The 23407-nt window shown below is 38.0% G+C and overlaps 1 protein-coding gene across 3 annotated transcripts in view; it reads right to left on the bottom strand.

The window, feature by feature from the left end:
• The window catches only part of DPY19L1 (dpy-19 like C-mannosyltransferase 1), a 94102-nt gene that overhangs the window by 59035 nt on the left and 11660 nt on the right, over positions 1 to 23407 (bottom strand). For all 3 annotated transcript variants that reach the window (XM_059396586.1, XM_059396587.1, XM_059396588.1), the window contains exons 2-6: positions 15555 to 15579; positions 14834 to 14921; positions 11118 to 11255; positions 9051 to 9171; positions 8235 to 8328 (exon numbers count right to left, since the gene is read on the bottom strand). In XM_059396586.1, the coding sequence (XP_059252569.1) occupies positions 8235 to 8328; positions 9051 to 9171; positions 11118 to 11255; positions 14834 to 14921; positions 15555 to 15579 (466 nt within the window). The remainder of the gene's footprint in view (positions 1 to 8234; positions 8329 to 9050; positions 9172 to 11117; positions 11256 to 14833; positions 14922 to 15554; positions 15580 to 23407) is intronic.

Below are 23407 nucleotides of genomic sequence, written 5' to 3'. Positions count from 1 at the left end.
CCGCCAGGGCCAAGAAACGGAAGATTTTATTTACTAGACTGTGAACTTCCCAGGTCATCATCATAGCATTCACAGTGCCTAATACTGGGCGTGAGCCTTGTCTATGGCACAGAGTCAAAAGGTATTTCAGCAGTAAATGAAAACATAAAAACTACCCAACCAAAAGTAGGCTGGCATTCCTTTTTGAGGAGAGGGGACACTGTCAGACAAACACACCACACTTCTCATCACTGCCATCCTTGATCACTGGCCTGGACACACTACCTGCTCATCATCAGAGCCATGGGTTCAGTGGAGTGTCTACTGTGACCCAACCACCACACTGCTTGACTCCCCATCCAGACCTACTACTGTGCCCTCAAGAACCTCCACTGCATGGGGAACAGCTTCCTTCCAGGAAACCTTGGCCACTACTCAGATGCTTCCTTCTCCTCCTACCATGAAACCTTACCCTCCTCTGAGAAGTTTCCCTTCCTCATGGCACCATGCACCTATATGGCTCAAGGCCCAGAGATAAGGCTAAAGCTTCCTCTATTGCTACTTTCAGACCTCACCTGGGACCCTTCATGAAAGCCTACTTCTCTGAGCTCATTTCTCTCACTTGCCTCCTCAGTACTCCAGCTTGTTCTCCATAATTCACAGCTGTTCTCCTTTGTCAAGGGCATGTCTAGAGTCTTAACTCACAGAGTCAGGGTCCAGGGTCCCCTGTTCCTCTTCTCCATCCCCTCTATTGCACTGAGGTGGCTTTTTGAGAACTTTCTAATGATCCTTTTTATGAGCTTCTCTAGACTTAATGTCTGCTGCTCTGTATCACTGTGACCACTCAGATCTGTCTCTGATCTCTTCCTCCTCTTGAATATTTACCTTTCTCTGTCTCCACTCTTCTCCACAGCTTCTCAGCTCTTGTCAGAAAAGCCTGCCCATTCTTTTGTAGACACAGCTAGTCATCAGAAAATGCCTTTTCTTCCACAGGAGGAACCAAGCAGTCACAGAGCATAATGTATTCATCTTTTGATTTTCTACTCTATTGTTTTCTTTGGTCATTGAAAGTTCATGCTTCTTTGATACCAGAAAGAATTTTTTTAACTGTATTTTTTAAGAGATTTTATTTATTTTGCTTATTTGACAGACAGCGATCACAAGTAGACAGAGAGAGAAAGGTGGAAGCAGGCTCCCCACTGAGCAGAGAGCCAGATGCAGACTCGATCCCAGGATCCTGGCTGGGATCATGACCTGAGCTGAAGGCAGAGGCTTTAACCACTGAGCCACCCAGGTGCCCACCCAGAAAGAATTTTTAACTATTTTATTTGTAGATGTGTTCCAGAAGCCCTGAAGGCATTGTAGATTAATCTATATGCCAAACCTTCCTTTAAATTTTGCTAACATCCTCCTTTCTATCCTGAGTAGTGAGAGTGAATAGTCATAGTTAATATAACCAGTTTCTCTATTTTCTTCTCATGATCCAGCCAAAGTTATCTATGAAGTGACTCAGTGTCCTTTTTAGACTCTGCTGCAGAACAGAGTAGCTTTTCCTGTCAATTATTTACATCAATCAATACACACCTCCCCCTTCCTGTACCTGTTTTAAGGCAGGGCTGAACTTCTTATTCTTTATGCCAATTTAGCTTTGCTTCCATTGTTTTATTTGAGATTTGTCTGTTGTTCATGCTTCATTAAAATATCAAGCATTACTGTTTATGCAGTCTGGATTTTTGACTAAAAGCATGTCTTAAGTAAGCTATGAATTATACCTGCTCAAAATTTTCAACTCTGTGTTGCTGTGGGTTGTTTAGTTTTGTTGTTTTTTGCTGTTGGAATGTTCTATTAACTTGGCCTTCTTGCACATCTTTAATCATTTGGTCTAACAGTTGTATATGAATATTTAAAAGATAAGTATTTCTCCTTAGTATGCAAAAATTGATGAAAGTTAATGGTTGAAAATACTGGCATCTTTTCTCTAAAACCTGTCCCTTTTTAAGTCATTATCTCAGCAAATGACATTTAACCGCACCGCTTGCTGCCCAAGTCTGACCTCTAGGATCAGTAACTTTCCTGTGACTCTGTTTCCTCAGAATTACCTCTTAAAGTGCTAGATACATCTTTCTTCAGTACATAAACAATCTTAAGACCAGAATCTGAGAAAAGAAAAAAAAGTGGAATTTGCAGAGTAAATGCTTCAAATGAGTCCACTGAAAAAAATATTTCCTAAATTGGTAAAATTCTAACAAAGCTTATGTGACAGATAATATATTATTTTTGTGTCTTTTGTAAATAATAATCAAGGGGTTAGGTTTTTTTCCCCCAATTAATTTGTTTATTCACTTCATTCAACTAAAAGCTACTTTCTGAAAGCAGGCATTCTTCTAGGTGACTTGCAAGCATTAATTTATTGTATTACCACATAGAAGACAATGTCTCCTAACTCATTTAGGTGTTCTCCCTCCAACCATGGCGCTTCTTAAAAATTCTATAATTTTGTATTCCAGTTAACTTATGAAACACTTCATTTCCCTATTACAACCCTGAAAAACCTTTGTTACATTAAATTTTCTTTTACATCCAAAGGCAAACCAAAGAACTGGCAGTCACTCTAAGTTCTTCCCACATCATTTATTCAAATTATATAAAAACTCAATGTTAACAGGTTCCACCCACGATCTGGAGCTCCCATATAGCTTTCTGTCCTCCAATCTCAATCATGACAGCCTAGGATAGCCAGATAGCTAAGGGAAACTTCTAACACGGTGGGCAAAGACCAAAAGAATTTAAAAAGTGAACTAGAAGATACCAAATTATTTAGGGAGGAAAAAAATCATTAGTATCCTCAGGAAGAAAGATACTGAATCCATGAAACAAAAATAAAATACTATTTTTTTAAAAAAAGGAGCATTCAAAGAACAAATGAAAATTCTTGAAAATTAGAAGATAACAAATAAAAAACTGAATAGAAGAGTTGGAAAAATAAAGTTGACAGAATTTCCCAGAATATAGAAGAGCAATGATATTAAAAATGGGAAAATACATGAAAACTAGAGGATCAGGAAATGCAATAACCAAATAACAAAAAGTTCTGAAAGAGAAAACGAAAGGACTCAAGTAGGTGAAGAAATAATCCAAGAAAATTTCCCTGAAATTAAGGGCATAAGGTGCAAGACTGAAACAACACGTCACATGCCCAAGATAATATGGGAACAGACAGATCTAGAGCGAGACTTATTGTGAAATTTCAGAACCACGGAGACAGTGAGAAGATTCTACAGTGTTTCAGAAAAAAAAAAGGGGGGGGAAGAAAAGGTCACATACAAAAATTTAGGATTCCGAATAATTTAGGAATGCCTGAATAGCACCACATGAAGCAGTAACAGTGTGAGGACTTCACAATTCTGAAGGAAAATGATTTCCAATCCAGAGTTTAATACTCAAGCAAAACTTTCAATCAAACATGAAGACAAAATAAAGGCATTTTCAAACATACATGGATTCAAAAATTTACTTTCCATCAATACATTCTCAAAAACTTCTAGAAGATGGAAGATGTGCCAGAGTAAAAGAATAAACCAAGAAAGAGGAATACATAGAATATGGCATAAGAGATGCCATCATGAGAGCAGTGAAAGAACTCTGGATAGTGAAGGAAAATGCCAAGGTGACAGATGCACACCAGCAGCAGAAAGCAGTCAGTCCAGAATCAAGTACTGACTCATGCCCAGATCCTCCTGTTTTATTTAACCCGAGAATAATGCCCCAGTGAGCCTGGACAGATTGTTGTCTATATTTTGTCTTGGCTTCTACATGCCTTACTGCTGGCATCAGCTAAAGACACTCATCTCACCTACAGAAATTGTTCTGCTTTGGTATGCTCTTGAGAGCCAGGGTACATAGTGGTGAATTTGGAAACAGGCGACAACTCTTCCCATCACAGTATTTCTGCTGGACATTCAGGACCAGGCCCACACCGCATTTCTTCCAGATCCCCCTGCCCTACATGCCAGGACTAGCTCACGACCTTGCCTACTAATGTCCTAGGTAGCTGGACTCCTGATTAAAAACCTATATATGATTTCTGCAGCCCAACCATACACAATGACAAAGGTTTACCTGACAGGCCTCACTGAGACAGCTACCCTCTTCACACACTCCTGGTTCATGGTCATTACAATGCAGTCTCTGAGGACTCAGGAAGCCCTGGCCAGCCCTGCCCTCCTTTGCATTCCTAACCCCAGCACCTTCATTCCTAGGTCTCTTTATCTGAGACTTGGGGTGGAAGTCCACTTATGGAGGGGTAAAAAAAACCCTGAAGACACTTTTGCCCAGTCTGACTCAGTACCCAGTACTTTTCCATTCCTTGCCATTTTCCCCTCGCCCTCCCCCTTCCTACCTCAGTGTCCATAAAACGCTGGAGCCTTTTGTTCAGGGCTTCCTCAACAGCGAGATGACCCCCAGGTCTGCACTATTCCCTCAATCTCAGCCCGGGTACTGTTGCAGGGTGGGGAAGTGGACCAGGGGAGTCTGTGTTTTTTCCAGTTTTAGAATCTTGTTACACCATCACAGTAAGTAATAGAAGGCTTAACTCTTTTGTTTTTAGCTTATTGCTTTAAACAACTACCTCAGTACCTGGCAGCTGAACTCCCCATCCTACCTAGCTCAGCGGAGCTACTAACAGTCCCTGAAGGTTCCCTCCGGGAGCCCTCCTCCCTACAGAATAGAGACTTACACACACCAAGTCTTAAGGAACTGGCCTCCAGAAACTGTAGCTGACACATGTCAGGGCATCTTATAAAATAAATAACTATAATCATGGATTAACAACATGGCTTTTAGAAAATAATAAAAACAATGTGTTTTGCTTTTAAAAATACCAAAACACTGAGAATTCTAGAAAAAGAGGTACAGCATGAATAAGTTGTATTTGCAAAAACATCTGACTTCATCTCCTCAAGCCAGAGCTTGGCAGCCCAGCCCCACTTCACCATTTGGCTGTGTTTTCTATTTTCTCTTCCACTTTCATTTTCTGTGAAATGGATTGGCTTATCTGACTTCAGAAAACTTATATCTGTACTATCTTAAAAGAAATATGCTTCTGGAGTAAAAATGTCATACTCAATCTGCCTGTAAATTTATATAATACAATTTATAAAAAGATTCTAACCACAATTATAGATATCCTCCTCTTTATTCTTAACCCACATGTTAAGAAGTCTGCAGCTTCATCCCACTTTAAAAGTTAGAAGGGTGACAAAACTAACCACCAAGGAAGAAAACAATAAGAACTACCTAGCAATTTGAGACCTCTAAAAATACTCATGTCAAGAACATTTTTTAAAATGATGAAAAAGACTGATGAAAGAAGTGACAGAAGACTTTATTCAACACAGTATAAAGCAGGATCACCACTGGAATCTAATTTACACACCCGCCCTCCTCAAGGCACAGGGCAATAGCCAAGGCTCCAGAGAATACAAGGGGCTCTATCATGTGCTCATTTGGGGCTGGAAGGAGATGAGTTTAGGATGTATTTGGGTAGAGCTAAAATGATTAGCCAGGGTTAAAACAAAACAAAACACTAGCAAATGGAACAAAGGGAGAACTAAAAAAAGAGAAACCTGTGCCACCGCTGCAGTGTCTACAGCCCAGCACAGACATAAAGCAGAGCACCCCGGGGGGCCTAAGAGTCAAGGGGGCCAGCAAGGGACCAGAGCAGTCAAGTGGGTGAAGCTGAAACAGTTCACAGCCTTCTGAGCCAGAAAGAGAAACCAAAAAACAGCTCTCTGGAAAGGCTCAAATGCCTCTTGTTTTTGTTTTTGTTTTGTTTTGTTTTGAGAGAGAGCAAGGGTTAAACAAGCAGAAGGGGAGGCGCAGAGGGGAGAGGGAGAGCAAGAATCTTAGGCAGTCTCCACACCCAGCCAGCACAAAGCCAGACTCTGGTTTCTATCTCACAACCCTGAGATCATGACCTGAACAAAATCAAGAGTCAAATGCTTAAATGACTGAGCCACCCAGGTGCCCCAAGACTCAAATGCTTTTAAGCAAAGTCACTCCCTCTTGCTACCCTAAGCAGTGGTCTACAGATCTTTTTTCTACACTCAAACTACGAGAAATGAGACTTTACACTACAACTCAGCATATGCACATGTAGACATGTATATACAATCAACAAACAAGTTGCTCTAAATAACACCCATCTTACGAAGTGTTGTGTACTCCCTTATTGATGTTTATAATCTTTCCTTTTTCTTGTAAAAAAAAAAAAAAAAGTACTGGGCCAAACCCACTAAACTGATTCTAAAATCACCCTGCAGTTTGGCAGACAGCATGCTCAAGTAGTCACCAGCTAACCTCAGTGAGAGGTGAAATCAATGGTCTCTTAAGATGATAGTTCAGCTTGAATTCTGCCCCTCTATTGGTCAGATTTCTGATTCCTCTCACTGGCTCTGGAATGGTCTCAGACCAGCCAAGGTCATTCATCAACCAGCCCAACCCATTTTATCAGTCTTCATTTTCTACAACGGCCCTCAATAACCTGCATCCCAGCAAAACTGATCCGAGGTTTTACATCCCAGCTTGCCCACCTTTGTCTCTCCCTAGGATTCTTTTCTCCCCAACTTGTCCAAAATGCTCTGATGCTCCAAGACACAATTAAAGGAACCCTCCACACAGAGTAAATGTCTCTGGCCTCCAGCATTATAAGCACTTTCCCCTTGCTGTCTGTGTCCCACTGACACACCTGGCACGGCTCCAGCTCCCACCTCACCCCACCACATAGTTTCAAAACCCAAGCATGCCATCTCCAAAAGAAGCCACCTGGTCTATACTTTATGTTGACTAGACAAATGCACATGTATCTCCTATGCAGGGAGAAAACTGCTGTCAGGGGACTGCTGGGGCTGAAGACCGAGAAATCCGAGGTCAGGGCCCAAACCACCTAGAACCTCTCAGTCAGAACCAGAACATCAGGCTCTCCACAGCAGACAGTATACCTTTGGCCTTTGAAAGCACTATAAGAAAATGATACTGAATGTTTAATAAACGTTTAGAAATTCTTCTTTAAACTTTAATTCTTTTTTTAAAAAATAGCATAATACAGATCAGCGATTTAGCAACATTGCCACATTCCATACTTTAACTTCTCTTACTCAAAATCAAATCTCCCAAATGTAGAAAAGCTATCCATTAGTATTCAGCACTAATAGCTGATAGCACCCCCCGCCCCCAGCTAAAGTAGAAACCTTTGGCTCATCATACCAGGCACACCAGCCTTGCTTTCTTTCAAGTCAGCTTCCTCTTCTGATTACGTATACTTCTGATTACGTATAAGTTTAGTTATCTTTGTGTCTTGCTTCAAAAACAAAATTTACGACCTCTTCTTTTAATCATGGATTTTCATTTCCATCTCCCCCAGTTACATAATTAAAAGAACTTCCTTATAGCTAAATCAGAAATACTAGCATCACAGTATCTTAAATCTATATGCAAATATACTCTAAATTGATCTTCTAATAACTTCCTCATTTGTCAAATATTTAACAAGTAACCGTTATCTGCTCAAGCACTTAGCAAGGAATGCAGTAGATCTTTGAGGTACTAAACTGAAAATGCCATACTTCCAAAGCAAGTATAATAGAATAATAGTAGATTCAAACTCATTAACCCAAACTGAAAATCATATATCTATGCTCACACTTCTGTACTAACAAGAAATCAGTAAGCAATTAAAAAAAAAATTCTAAAGATAATCTCAAGTTAAATATTTAAACAAGTATACAATGTAACAAATTGTCAAAAGAAGAAGAAACATAGAAACCTTAAAAAATTTGTCAATCTTTTTAGTTTAAGGAATATTGTTGGACTATGACGTTATTAATCAGGTCAGATATTAAATATCTGTATAGAATATACTTCCATCTTAATGTCAGCAAAATAGTCATTAATAACATTTGATGACTGGTCCTTATATTTTATGCAAACAATATACTGTTTATGCTCAAAAGCCTGTGAATATTTAAAATTTATCCAATATTTCCACCATTCTCTTTATTTAAGCATCTAAAATTATTTTAAGTTTAGCTGACTATGCAATGATGAAATCATACAAATAGGAAAGAATTTTATATCTATAAGTAGATGTATTAGAAATAACAGAGTTATAAAACTGAACTGCAAGTTAATCTTTATCTCACTATTTTAGTACATAGTATTATAACACATATCAAAATATTCTCAATGAATGGTCTTACCTTAAATATGTGCCATATATGAAGAATAATGCCATCATTAGTCCATTTAAAATAAAAATTACAGCAACATAAAAGCAAGCAGGATCTCCCAATCCTTTAAAAATAAAAATAAAAATAAAACATATGTTCTAACTATAAATTACTTTGTATGTCTGGCAATTTATATTAAAATGTGCTTATTTTGAAAATGGCACAGATATATTAAATGGTTGCCTTGGTTCCCATATGAACACGTGACACTACTGCGGAGCAAAGATGAGAACAAGGCAGGAGCTGCGGTTTTTAAACAGGGCTACAAACTCATGGACACGCCTCCTGTAAAGGGAGGGGGGGGTGTCTCTGCTCCTGCTTTTGATGACAGCTGGGTTGGTGACTGCCTCAACAGAAGACGTCGGAGGTCATACATGGGATTTCTACGGCTGGAAGTGGCCAAGCAGTGTCTGACCTGGAGCCCATGAAGAGCCTGACTACCCTGAGGTACATGCTATACAACAGCCCAAGGTGTGTGGACAGGGCGTTATGTAGGTGTCCCATTTGAGAGTCCCAACTGAGCCCAGCCTCGCGGAGACCCCAGCCAGGAGCTAGAATGTCAGTGAAGCAGTCTCCAATTAATTTCAGTCTTCCCAAGCCACCTGAGTCTAGCAGAAGCCTCTGACATGGTGGAAACAAGCCAACCCTACTATACCCTGCCCAAATTCCTCACTTGCAGAATCCACAAGCACAATAAAATAGTTTTTATATCACTAAATTTGTAGTTAGTTTAACGTGCTCCAACAAAGATCTGGAAAGAAATTGGAAAGAAGGAAAGAAACTTGCCTTCACAGCTTTCAATAGGACTGAGTCCTTCTCCTCTGGTGACTGTCCAACATATCTTGGTTTGAAGACCAATCAAGTCCATTATTTTGGTATAAATTCGATACCAGCTGGCTAAGATTACCTATTTTTAAAGAAATAAAGACATTTTTTAGATTTTTTTAGAGAAAAGATATTATCATCAACAGTTCCATTACTAAAATACTTTTGAGATATTTTGATAGTTATCAAATTTTCCTTCCCTCTACCATCTATCTACTTAGCTCCCTTTAAACCTAGTAAAATAAGCCTTACAATCCCCTACACTACACAGATTCTGCATTGGTCAGTGTTCAACTCTCCACTGATGCATAAGAATAAAATATAACATGAAACACACCAAGATTTATATTTTTTGAAAGGTATAAAATTCTAGTAAGGTACGTAAAAGAAGAGTTGAACAAATAAATACTCTGTCTTCTTGAGTAGATCTAATTTCTCCAGATGTGAATAGGTAACAGCATTTCTATACAGAAAGAATACACACAGATCACACACAAAGTTGAAAGGCAAACAAAAAGCTGGGGGGAAAATGTTTACCCATATAGCACAGTATTAATATCCAGCATGTAATAAATGAGGTCTTACTCTATACTCAAATAGAAATATAGACAAAGGGCATAAGCAAGCAATTACTTTTAAAATTTCAAATGTATTTTTAATGTATAGCATTGAATTAAATACATATATACACAAATATATAGCAATGAACAAAGTATACCCTGTGATTTTAATTTTTTTGTCTACCAAATTGGCAGGGATTCAGGGAAATAAGCATTTTCAAAAACACTGCCAATGGTAACTTTGGTTAGTATAACCTATCTAGAAAGCATTCTGGCAACACATACCAAAATAATTAAAGTATATATTCTGTTGAACTAAATATAGTTACACATCAACAAATTTATAGTTTAAAAAACATAAGGCTATGAACAGAAATTTAGCTTCAAGGATGCTTATGGCAGCTCTAGAATATTTTAGAAGTTGAAAACAATGAACGTTTTCACAAAAGATGGACTAAATAAACAATAGAAGACTGTATAAATAGCCACTAAAACTGATCCTGAGGAAGAAAAGAGGACACAAGACCGTTAAAAATATTCTAAAAGACAAAAAAAATCACTTATAAAAAAATATTTGCTGTGTGATCCCATTTCTGTAGCAGTAAATGTGTACATGGTCATAGAAAGTACTCAGTAAACAGTACATTAGTGAACCAATACTTCACCTTGGTGGTTATTTATTTGTCTCTACTTCCTCTACCTCCATCTCCTCATTAATCATTCGGCTTACTCACTGATCTAGACGGAAACAGGACTTCTCTCATTCAATGGGAAATGCCTGAGAGCCCCGATAGATAAGTCGAGGTACTGAGCCAGGGTCCCCTGCCAGGGACCAAGGCAGCCAGGGCTCTGGCACGAGGACGTGCTGTCCAGCAACATCAGTAAGCTAAGAAGGGGGAGTCACGGGGACAGTGTGTTAACAGATGACCCTCATATCAAGTCAGGGAGGATCTGGCTGAAGAAGTCACCTCTCAGCTTGGCCCTGGAAAATGCTTACGGATGTGTCAAATTAGGGCAGGGATGGTAAACGAGAGGCCAAAAAAGTTACTGATATCACTGGCTTCCTCCCTCACCTCCTGGGTGAATCCCCTTTCCCCGACTCCACCCAAAAAAGAGCATTCAATTAAGTGAAGAATCCCAGAGAGGGAAGAAAGATTATTTGGCAAATGACATGTAATGGTGCTTCCTTGCTATAATCTCTACAAACACACCAAATCTAGATAGTTTTTAAATTTTCTACACCATGCAATCGTAATGGTTTCCATGAAATCAGTTAAAGCCCACCAAAATAAGTCTTTTCTCCATACTCCTTTCCAAGAAAACAGACACATCTTTCTTTAAAAATGAGGTGAAATATATTGAAATACATCTCACATTTAGAATCAGTATTTAATGCAATAACACTTTTAAAAAGTAAAAACAAAACAAAACAAAACAAAAAACCCACACAATTGAAAAAGTGACTTACCTCAGGGTAAAGATTGAACCTTTTCAATGTGTTAATAACAAGGGGGTATTCAGTCAGCTTATCATTCATAATCATCCATACTCCATTCAAAAATGAAGGTGCTTCCACGATAGTCTTAAAGTAGGAATAATACAATCCCTGAAACAAGCATATGTTATAGTTATAATTAAAATGCATAATTTCTATCCCTCTTACCAGCTTAAAAAAATTAAATACACTGTTTTTGAAAAACAAAGCAATCAAGCAAATAATAGCTACAATTATTCTCATGGTGTTTGATCACTAATAGAATCTTGGGTTATAAAAAAGAACTACGTATTTTAGAATAACCTTGTCTTAATTAAAATAATTGAACTCAAAATATCTTCAAAAAGAGTTTCAACGTTTAAAAGTAATATACAGGGGCACCTGGGTGGCTCAGTGCATTAAGCCTCTGCCTTTGGCTCAGGTCATGATCTGAGAGTCCTGGGATCAAGCCCTGCATCGGGATCTCTGCTTAGCAGAGAGCCTGCTTCCCCCTTCCCCTCTGCCTTCTTCTCTGCCTACTTGTGATCTGCCTCTCTCTCTCTCTCTCTCTCTCTGTTAGATAAATAAATAAATAAAATCTTTTTTTTAAAAAGTAATATACATAACTCAGACAACATATGTAACTTAAGAAAACTCCATATCCCTACTAATTTAAGTGTTAGAAAAGGCTATCTTAAGAACAGGGCAAATGAGTGGTTTACTATGGAACTTAAGTTACTGGGATCCAAGAAACCTCCCCTAGCCAAAAATGTTTCCCGCTACAACCCATTATGAATCCCCAAAATGGTGTTATCAGTCATCCTTCCTCCAGATTTACATGTAAAAATCCAAATATATTAGGAAGACTACATGTTAATATATTACATGTAAGTTACATTCAGATGCCAACTAATTTTACAGACTATTTTCCTTCCTTCCAGCTCAGAATAAGGTAAAAACCCTGGAGGACTGGGGCTGTGTGAATCAGGGAGGAGTGCAGTAGCGGTACTCTCGTTATGAGGGAATTCAGACAGATATTAAGATTGGAATAATGCATGGATCAAAAAAATCAACAAGTACTAGTACTTGCTCCCCTTGTGAGGGGGTAAGCGGCAGAACAGGGTTTGACAGATGAACACAAAAAACAAACTTCACCTTCTGTACAGTGTTGCCTAGGGCTGCACTAGTAGCCAGCATCCATCAGCTGTCAAACTCCACACTGGATTTAAGGCTCATCAATATGAAAGCGATTTGCATACCCAATATTTATTGAAAAGGAAAAAAATGGTTCTTGATATTAAGATGCTTAGCTTTCCTATCACTATTTTTAAAAATATTTCCAACTGTATTAGGTTGAATAATATCTCCCTGAATTTCATATCCTCTGGGAACCTGGGAATATGAACCTATCTGGAGCAAGTTCTGGCAGATGTAGTCAAATTAAAATGAGGTCATCTAATATAAATGGTATCCTTATAGTAAGAGGGAAATTTAAACACAGAAACAATGGGAAAAGTGCCCATGAAGACAGAGGCACAGCTTGGAGTGATAGCATTTCCGATGCCACCCAGAGCACACCAAGGATTGCCAGGAAGCACAAGAAGCTAGGAAGAGGCAAGGAAGGATTCTCCCTAGAGCCTTCAGTGAGAACACAGTCCTGCCAACACTTTGATTTCAGACTTCTAGCCTCCAGAACTCTGAAAGAATAAATCTCTGCTCTTTAAGCCACCTGGTTTATGGTATATTTGTTATGGCAGCTGTAGAACACCACCACAACATATCTTGTTTCATAGGTTTGTTTTGGAATCATGTAAACATCTTATTTAATTGTAAAATGAAAAATTTTAAGTCCCAAAATAAAAATAAAATAGAGAAATTAACTATCAAATTAGAAGAAGATTTCAAGTAACTTTAAGATACAGTGATTCTACTGTACATCCCTAATGGCACATATCCCAAAGTCAAAAAGGAATGCAAGAAAGTTTTAAAATGTTTTCAATCATCTTAGTTTTAATAATCTTTGGTACTTTTATTTCACAAAAATAAGTAATATGAAACCAAGATTCTTGGGCTAATAGTAGATACAAATTTAAAACAAAGTAAGTAAAAACCACTTAATCCTAAATTTGAATTGACCCTAGAACAACACAGGTTTGAACTACACAGCTCCACATACACCTTGACTTTTTTCAATAAATAGAGTACTACAAATTTATTTTCTCTTCCTTATGATTTTCTTAATATTTTCTTTTCTGTGCCTTACTTTGTTGAAAGAATATAGTATACAGATAACATAAAAAATATGTGTTAACTTACTGTTTATGGTATCAGCTTTTTGTCAATAATACACTATTAACGGTTAAATCTGGGAAGAGTCAAAAATTATATATGGATGTTGGACTGCACGGGGGTCAGCACCTCTAACCCCTTGTTGTTTTAAGGGTCAGATGTAGTAGCAATAAAGACCTCCAGCACCAAATTTGTGGTATCTGGATACCATCTGCCACTGAAAGGAACTGGGGCTCCTTGGAAAATGGTAGGATTCCAGGTCTATAGAGAAAATGTCTTAATAGTACTAGAAAGTAAGAAAGCTATAGAATACTAGTGAGGTCATGTCAAAAGGACACAGAGTCAATTGCAAAGGCTCTTGTCAGGTACGTTCACAAAACATACTAAAATCCATTAGATAATAATGATAGAATCTGAAAGAAGGTACTCAATTGGTTACCAGAAGAAAATGCTAAGAAACCAACTCATTTTTCCAAAAAGTGGTAAATAAAAAGAAAAAAATCAAATATTCACCTCTCATACCTGTACAAATTATACATCATAGAAACCAAATAAATATTACGGGAAAATTCTTCTTTATAGAAGAACTGCAGTTAACAAATAGAGGGGAAAAATAATAGAATAGATAATTACCATTTGGTAATCTTAATGAATTACCTGATCTAGGCTGATGACTAGGCTATAACAGAAGGACCAACATGACAATACCTAATGCCACTGATCAATCTTGGCATCACAGAAAGTGAGACAATCAGATGTGGTGTGCCTCTTTGTATGGTGCAATAAATGCACATTACTTATGAAATATTCCTGCCCACCCCCCAAAAAAATTGAACTTTCAGCTATCAAGTCTTTTATCTACCAATTTTCAGGGAACTTTGGACAGTGGACATAATAAATAACATAAATTACTACGTGTAATTCTATAAGACAAATAACCTGGACTCTTCCATAACTAAATAGTAAAACAATAAAAACGGGAAGTGGAATTTATAGATTAAAAGACTTAAGAAAAACATCAACTAGATGAAATGTACAGACATGGTTTGAATCCTGATTCCAGACTACAAACACATCAATATAAAAAGAAAAAATAATGCCAATTAAACAGTGGCTGACACTTAACGATATTAAGAGATCACCGTTCATTGTTTTCAAGTGTGCCAACAGTACTGTAGGTAATAAAAAATTCTTTTCTTTTGAGATACATACAAAAGTATTTACTGATGAAATGATGATGTCTAAGGTCTCCTATGTGTGGAGGTATATACGAAGGAAAAATGGCTGTGTCACCGGTTGTTGAAGCTGCGGAATGGGCAAGGGGAGGTGTCTACTCTTTCTTTTTTCAAACTTCTTTGAAAATTTCCATTAGAAAATGCTTAAAAGTTTTTAGATCCCAAAAATATCACATAAAAACTAACCATTTCAGTGCGAAAAGCCATCTCCCTTTCCAATGTTGAGAGGTGAGAAAAGTGACGATCATTTTCAAAGAGGTGTGTTATATGGCTCCTGTAAAAACAAAAGGGTGACAGACCAAGTGTTGATGCTTATACTAAGTATTATTTTTAAAAGAAACTCTAAGAGCAAAAATAAAGGTATCTAGAAACTTGCACATAATTTTGTAATAAAATTCAAATACAGTGGTATCTGTATCTATTTTTCCACTCTGTCGTAACATTCCACTAAAATTTCTAATAGAAAACACATTCAAATGAGATCTTAAAATTAGAATGAACCAGAATAACAATAATTTAAGTCAAGTACAATAAAATTATAAATTGAACTATAAATGTCATTGGATTACCATCTCCGAAATGTCTGATTAATGAAATTCATATTTCACTCTATCCAGAAGATTAAAAAAATTAATCTTCCTCTCAACATGAACACTATATTAACATTAAGTGAAATAGAGTCTCAAATATAACCTCTTTAATAATGGATCTCTTTTTTTATTAAAAAATTACATTATTGTGACCTTGATTTATCAATTAAACTACTTCTTCAGACTATTGTGTTGCATGTAATAATATATATTCACCCTTATCATCCTGAAATTATTTCTTTATATATACAAGAAATTGCTTCGGTGAGTTGTAAACATCTGCATAAAATACACCAGAGGAAAAAAAACAATCTTACCAGTGCAACACTGCTGCAAAGGCAGCTGAAAGAAAAAAAAGAAATTTAAATTAGTATACTAGCATAAAGAAATGTTTTCACTTTATGGAAAAGCATTATAAAGATAAGCATTTGGGATATGTGATGTTGGACTCTTAGCAACTGGGGAAAGAGAGTGACTCTTTGAAAGAAACCCTAGGGCTAGGTTTAAAATCCAACAGCTTGGTCTATAAAAGAATTAGGCATATATCTACAAATTTCATTTATTCAGTCATTCAACAAAATGGGGGCCTACTATTTGACAAAAACTACACAAGAAAACCTCAGATGGAAACTTCCACAAATAGCACTGCCACAGGGACAGAACCAGCAGTGAAAGGTAACTCTAGAATAAAGAAATATGGTGACCTCAGGGCACAGCACTGGGAATGAATAAAACGAGAGCTTACAACTTTTTGTATATTGTTGCAATATCTGGATTTTTATGATAAACTTTCCTATTTTTTTAAACAAATGTAGAATGAAATAAAAACAAGAGATGGAGGGGTTGTTGACGCAAAACAAGCAAACATTTTAGAATCTCTAAAAGTAGAGGCCAAGTTAAGACAGCTGTCCAGGAAACACACTCTTCACAGGGAAGAAAGTGCTTTGTGGAATAAACAATTTTTACTGTTATATACTTTTTTACATCTTGTAGAAGTTCAAAAGATTATAGATTAGCATACAGGCAGGGAACACAAGTTTTAATGTCAAGGAATGCAGAGAGTAGGAGCATTGATCGATATCTTAAAGACAAGATGGTTTCCCTTTAGGCTACTCATTTACAAAGCAGGTGTATAATGTATGTGTGGCAGGCCATAAATCAGGCTTTTGGTTTAAACCAAGTTTATGTATAGTTATGCTGACTTAGAAAGAAATCTAAAATGACTTCCCTTATATCTCAGGCCTTTAGAGTTTTTTTCTCTTATCAGGGTAAAAGGAAGAGAGAAAAGGTAAGGAAGAGAAAACAAGGTAATAATAAAATCAGTCTCATAGGAAAATCAATAGTTGCTTTCTGTCCAAGTAAAAAGAATGTACTAAGAAGAATCCAGAAAATACCAATTTTCTTATGCCACAAGATTCATCTTATTGCAGGCTTCTGATTAAATAACTAATAAGGAACTGAAGTATGAAAATGCTCTTAGAAATGAAAACCAGTCTGGAACTTATTGCCTTTATTCTTAAAGAAATATTTATATATATATATATATTTTTTTAATATTTTATGTTTTTATTTGACAGAGATCACAAGTAGGCAGAGAGAGAAGTGGGAAGCAGTCTCCCTGCTAAGCAGAGAGCCCGCTGCAGGGCTTGATCCCAGGACCCTGGGATCATGACCTAAGCCAAGGGCAGAAGCATTAACCCACTGAGCCACCCAGGAGCCTGTAGTATTTATATTTTTAAAAATTAAAAAATACACTCTACCTAGGAGATCTTAATGGTTATACAAGACAAAAGTTACTCTTTCTAGATCACTACAACTGCAAATATTTAACCATGTTTGTCATTTGACATTTGCTTATATATGGTACTTTGAGCTTTCAAAATTTTGATTTTTTTTGTTGTCGTTGTTGCCAAATTTACCATCCATTTCCTTTTTGGTTTCTGCCTTTAAAGACTTAACCCTGCAATAATGAAATTTGGGCTTTATTTTCTCAATAATCTGTCATGTTCTGAATAAATCAATCTCCTCTCATAAAATGTAAATGCCATCTTTATCATACATAACACTTGACACAAATACTTTGGTAATCCTTTTGAGATTATAATTGGGATTTCATTTATAATTTGGAAAGAATCTACACATTGACAGTAGGAATCCATATGTTTATAACCATAAACATGGTATATACCTTCAATTATTCAACTCCTTTTTCCATTGCCTTGACAAAAATCTTATCAGTAGAATTAATATAGTTATTACAGTTTATTCATATTGTCTTTCTTGTAAGCTTAATTAACATTTTTCCTACTAAGATCCATGAAATCTTTTTTATACTTTATTAGATGCTGTTAATGTATTTATTTTTGACGTGTACTTATTTTGCAATGTACTTGTTTTACTCATTTACTAAACTATCATTAATTCTTACAGTTTTTTGGTTTATCATCCTCAATCTTCTATTCTGAATGATATTACTTAAAAATGATAATTTTGCTCCTATTTTATAATTTTGCTATTGGTTTCTTCTCATTTGACAACAGTAATACATTTCTAGAATAATATCTACAAATTTCATTTATTCAGTCATTCAACAAAATGGGGGCCTACTATTTGACAAAAATTCTGGTAAAAGAATGCATGAGGTCTTCTACTAAATTTAAGGGCAATGCATTTCACATATGCTTTTAAATTAGACTTTAACCTTCACAATTCCAGAGTGATAAATAGGATTTCTCAAGGCCATCACCTCTGTAGTTCCTCAGAATACCACAATTCTGCAGAAGAACAAAGGCACCGAGTGGCTTTTGGTGCCTTCCTTAAATTCAATAGCTCAAGCACTAAACAATTCTTAGAGTTCCGGGCTTTTGAATGGAACTCTTTCCCAGCCTCCAGAGTCAATTCATAACCTGCCCAGTAGTTTTAATTTCTTTGTTCATTTCAATTTAGTAGTAATAATAATAAAGCAGCTAACATTTGCATTCTTATTACATGCCAGATACTTTTTAAATACTTTACCAGAACTAACTTGAGTAACTTGTGTAATCAAAGTGAGCGGACAGAGAAAGGGAAGTTAATCAAGGACAAGAAGTCTTACAAGAAAGCCTTACACTGCATGGGTTGAGGAGAATGGGCTGGAGGGTGGGGGGCAGTGGAAAGACAAAAGCCAGGCTTCCCCTTACCATAAAGTGTCTTATTCCCCTTCTTCTCCCCCTCCAAGATAAAAGGGAGGGAAAGTTGCAATTCATCTATTGTTAGAAACAGTATGTTTTACAGAAACTACCAAGTTTTATACATAAACATAGAGGGGCACCCGAGTGGCTCAGTCAGTTAAGCGTCTGCCTTCAGCTCAGGTCATGATCCCAGGGTGTTGGGACTGAGTGCCACATCCGGCTCCCTGTTCAGCAGGGATCCTGCTTCTCCCTCTGCTCGCTGCTCCCCCCTGCTCACGCTCTCTCTCTCTAAAAAAATAAAATAAAAATAAATTTAGAAAAAAGAAAGAAAAAGTAGAGTTATGCGGCGCCTAAGTGGCTCAGACTGTTAAGCATCCTACTCTAGATTTCAAGTCAGGTCATGATCTCGAAGTCATGAGATCAAGCCCTATACAGGGCTCCTTGCTGAGCATGGAGCCTGCTGAAGATTCTCTCTCTCTCCCTTTGCCCTTCTCCTCCTCTCTCCCTGCCCCCTCAAAGAGAAAGACATATTAGCTACACTTTAATTAATTCAAAATTGAAGTAAGTACATGTGTGTATATCTATATGTCATTGAAAACAAAAGCCCCAGTGAAGCAGATACAGCCTTGTGAGCATATAATTTAAGCATAAAGACATAAAATGACAAAAAATTCCTAACGGCACCCCTAGAGCTTTTCTTGCTTCCTTGCCTACAGAAAAGATTATAAACGATTTTCTCTAAATTTAGTCCAGTGATTACCAACCCCATCTAGTCTTTTGTGAGTGTAATAAAATTGATAATCCCTTTTTCCATTTTAATACATATGTTATTTTTTGTCATCCTAAGGGACTGTAGTAAATATAGCATTTTTTGTTTGTTTTAATCAGAACATTACAAAAACAAAAACAAAACCCAACACTGAAATTTCAAAAATCTAAGCCTATCCCATAAGAAAAAAAGCATTCAAGGAAGGAAGATTTGCTCTGTAATCTAATTCAAAACACTGCAATCCTATGGCTGAGAATTCTGAAAGGTTCTTAACGTTTTGCTGGAAGCACCTAAATAACCAACACTCTGAAACTAAACCAGACACTCCTTCCACTTTTTGATTAAAGAAATTTTGTACCAGATTGTATGTCACAATGTATCGATTTTCAGTTTCATGGGATGAACAGCCTCTCCACTGAAAATTGTTTTCTTCCTGTTATTAGAATCTCCTTTAAACAAACTAGAATGTAACTTCCTGAGGACAGAAACAATGTTTACCGGAAAGTTATACTATAGTATTTAGCACAAAGCTGAGCACAGAGCTCAATTCAAATGTTTGCTGAATTAATGGACACAACCTGATAAAATTAAGGAGGAAAATGAAATAATCTAAATCATGTCTTTTCCTCTGGATGGTCCCACACCAGCAAGTACAGTGCACTGGGAGAATAGGGAGGGGATGCCTCCTGCCCTACCCTAATGCCTGGCCCACAGTGGTCAGCAGCAGGAGGTGTGAGGACCTATTTTATATTTCTATTTTTTTTTTAAGATTTTATTTATTTATTTGACAGAGATCACAAGTAGGCAGAGAGGCAGGCAGAGAGAGAGGGAAGCAGGCTCCCTGTGGAGCAGAGAGCCCGATGCGGGGCTCGATCCCAGGACCCTGAGATCATGACCCGAGCAGAAGGCAGCAGCCCAAACCACTGAGCCACTCTATTTTAGCCAGAGGCTTCCACTGAAGTTAAACAATAACTGTTGTTTAACCCTTAAACTGTCCTTGCTCCCCTTCCCCCCAAGGGCCTTAAAAACAAGTCCTGGAAACCAGCTCCAGGTGTGGAGGCCAAGAAAAACAAGGCTGTACCCACCTCGAGTCTAGCCCTGACGTAAGTACAGCCATCTTGGCAAAGCAAAAGCCAGCACCTTGCTCTGTAAGAGTGGGTTAGCATAAGAATGGCCATCCTGAAGGCCAGGAAGCCATTTTACTGAGTGTCCCTAACCAGCCCATAGGGCGCATGGAACTTGAGATAAGAGAAAGTAGCTAAAACCTAAGAAACAACTTAATCATATACCACCAGGGCGGTTAGGTGATGGCACCACAGGGACCAGATGTTAAAGAAAAACAAATAGTTAACTTGCAGAGATCACAATCCTGCAAGACAGGAGTCTCCCCTGGTTTGCAAATGTCCTGGTGATTTACAACAAAAAGGGCTATCTCTTCAATGGCCCAATTTCCAGGGACAAAGGGCTCAGTTCCTCAAGGCCTAAGGTCACCCTCCCCACTATAAAACTGAAGGAGGCTGAGGCAGAAGGAAATGTAAATAAAGTTAAATTTCTTCTAAACCTAAATCTCACTTAACCGCCAGGATGGCGCCAGGGTGCTGCTGGGGTAGCAAAAGTTTAAACAAAGTTAAACTGTCAAAGTCGGGCGGCACAGGATATGTATGTAGCCATGAAGAAGTGCCTTGAAAAATGCTATATAAACCCTTGGCTTTGAGTGCTGGGGTCCTTGTTGAAACCCGCTGCACTGGGCAGACACTTGGACCCCAGCTAGCTGGAAATAAACCTCGCTGTGTGACCTGCATTATCGAGAGTGTTCTCTGTCTAATTGAGGGGTGGTCGACTCTGTACCCTAACCGAGGGAAGGCAGGAGGAACAGAAAAGAAGTGGGAGAGGGGGCTTTTCCATAGGTTCCACTCAATCTTCAGGGGCTCCTAAACCCTATTCCCTCTCCACCCAGCACCCAAACCCTTCCTGCACTCACCTCCTCTCCCAGCATCCTCCCTTCCCTCAAGTTGACCCTTCTAAGAAGATGACTCTGAAGTCTTGGGCTTCTTTGTGGATAACCCGCACACTGCCATCAGGATTGCTGGAAAGTAGTGCCCCCTGTGATACATTTTTAAGATACCCAACTCAGGGGCGCCTGGGTGGCTCAGTGGTTTGGGCTGCTGCCTTCGGCTTGAGTCATGATCTCAGGGTCCTGGGATCAAGCCCCGCATCGGGCTCTCTGCTCCACAGGAAGCCTGCTTCTCTCTCTCTCTCTCTCTCTCTCTCTGCCTGCCTCTCTGCCTACTTGTGATCTCTGTCTGTCAAATAAATAAATAAAATCTTTAAAAAAAAAAAAGATACCCAACTCAGTTTCATGCACTCTAGGGCTAGAGACCCACTGCCCTTTCTTTCTTTCTCCTCCTCAAGGGAGGAAAGCAAGAACCACAAAACCAAGGGGGGCTGCCTCTCCCTTTGCCCTTCTGTGGTAACCCCAGAGGAGACTCGCCCGCAACTGCAGCCAGCAACAGGCATTCCTGATAAGGACCGCGCTATCCCATCCAGGTTACTCCCATCCAGGTTACGTTTTGCCCTTATGTGTGTACTTCCTAACCAGTATTTGACTTGAAATTCAGAGCATCTTCACCAACTCTCTCATTTGATTCTCACATAGCCTTGGGGGTATTTATTCCTATTTTACAAATGGAAAACTGGGCCTTCGAGGGGTCATTTCCCCCAAAGGCACAAAGCTAATAAATGGCAAGAACCACCTGGAGATGGTTCTAATTCAAAACCTCCATTTTTTTCCACTGGGGAAGAACTGCCTCCTCTCCCACATGGGCATTTGATGACCTCGTCTTGTAACAATATTTATATGGAAAAATATATTCTAAGTCCAAAATGACTTGTGAAATTTAATATATTTTATTCCTAAATTGAGGTTAATCCATACTTAAAGCATTCTAAAGAGTTTTAACCTTTCTAACTCTCAAGTGACAAATGACAAAAAGAGGTTAAGGATCCTCCCCTTAAATCTATTGGACAAGGTTTCCAAGTCAACCTTGACAAGTTTACTCAACCTCTTCCTAATATTACTAGTCATTTTTTATTTCTCAAGGATCTATTCAGAGTCTAAGAGTTTCTTTCCAAATGGAAAGGACACCAGTAAATAGTCTTCTTGTTCCCCATCATCCTAGAGAATGAAGTCAATTTCTAAGTGTACAGGTTTAAGCATCTCATCCCCCTCTTTGAAAAGTTACATGGCTTCCCATAGCTCAGACCATGGAGCCCACATTCTAGTCAACTTCCAGTTAATCCGCACCACACACCCTTCCTGCCCTCTGCACTGGACAACCATTCCCTAAAATACCACGTGTTTTATGAGGCTACACCTTTGCTTCTGCCGGTAAACTCCTAGTTCATCCTTCAAAGTCACAGGAATTCAAACTTGACATTCTGTGAAGCTTATCCTGCCACCCTAGCTAAAAAACCTTTATTATAGCACCTAAATAGCTAGTCATGCACACAACAACTTCCTCTGCTAGAATGCAAAGGCCTTGAGGCTGAGCTTGTGTTTAATTCATCTTAATATCGACACCCTTAGCATTATGCCTGGTACCTCACTGGGTTGAAATGTTAAATGATGATCACTGTGTAAGAGAAACTACAGAATGTACCGAACTAAACAAAAACATACATTCCTAAAGATAATATCTAAGCATTCTAAACTGCTCAAAGGGTTCCCATTACATGTAGGTATATATATTACAATAAAATTAATATTCAAAGAAATCATATTTTCAGTCTATAGTACCTAGAATGAAACAGAGGTCAGTTTCTGTGTAATGAAGCAACAAGTGAAAAGACATTCTGTAGGACCCAATTTAAAAAGGGAAAAGAGTCATGTATACACAAGCTCAGCTCCCGTCTTCTTTCTAGCACCTAGAATTTTTGAGAGATATAAGTGCTCTAAAGTCAACAAGCATCTAAATGCCAACTAGATGCATAATGCATTTTCCTAGAAACCAACAACATTAAAGAAATATTAGCCAACATTAAAAATAAAACCTTTGAGAGATAAGATTTAGGCACATAAAATAATGAGAGAACACATTAGGCACTGAAGCAAAGGGCACAAAGTCTACGAACTGTAAAAAAAAAATCTGAAAAGGCAGATTAGTAGTGACCTTCTCAAGGCAGGTCTATTAAAGTGGGATGGGAGGGAGGGATAGGGCTCAACATATGATTA

Source organism: Mustela nigripes, chromosome 4 (genome assembly GCF_022355385.1).
Source record: "Mustela nigripes isolate SB6536 chromosome 4, MUSNIG.SB6536, whole genome shotgun sequence".
NCBI classification, from domain to species: domain Eukaryota; kingdom Metazoa; phylum Chordata; class Mammalia; order Carnivora; family Mustelidae; genus Mustela; species Mustela nigripes.
Note: the sequence above shows the minus strand (reverse complement) of the source record. Positions and strands in the feature narration are given on the sequence as shown.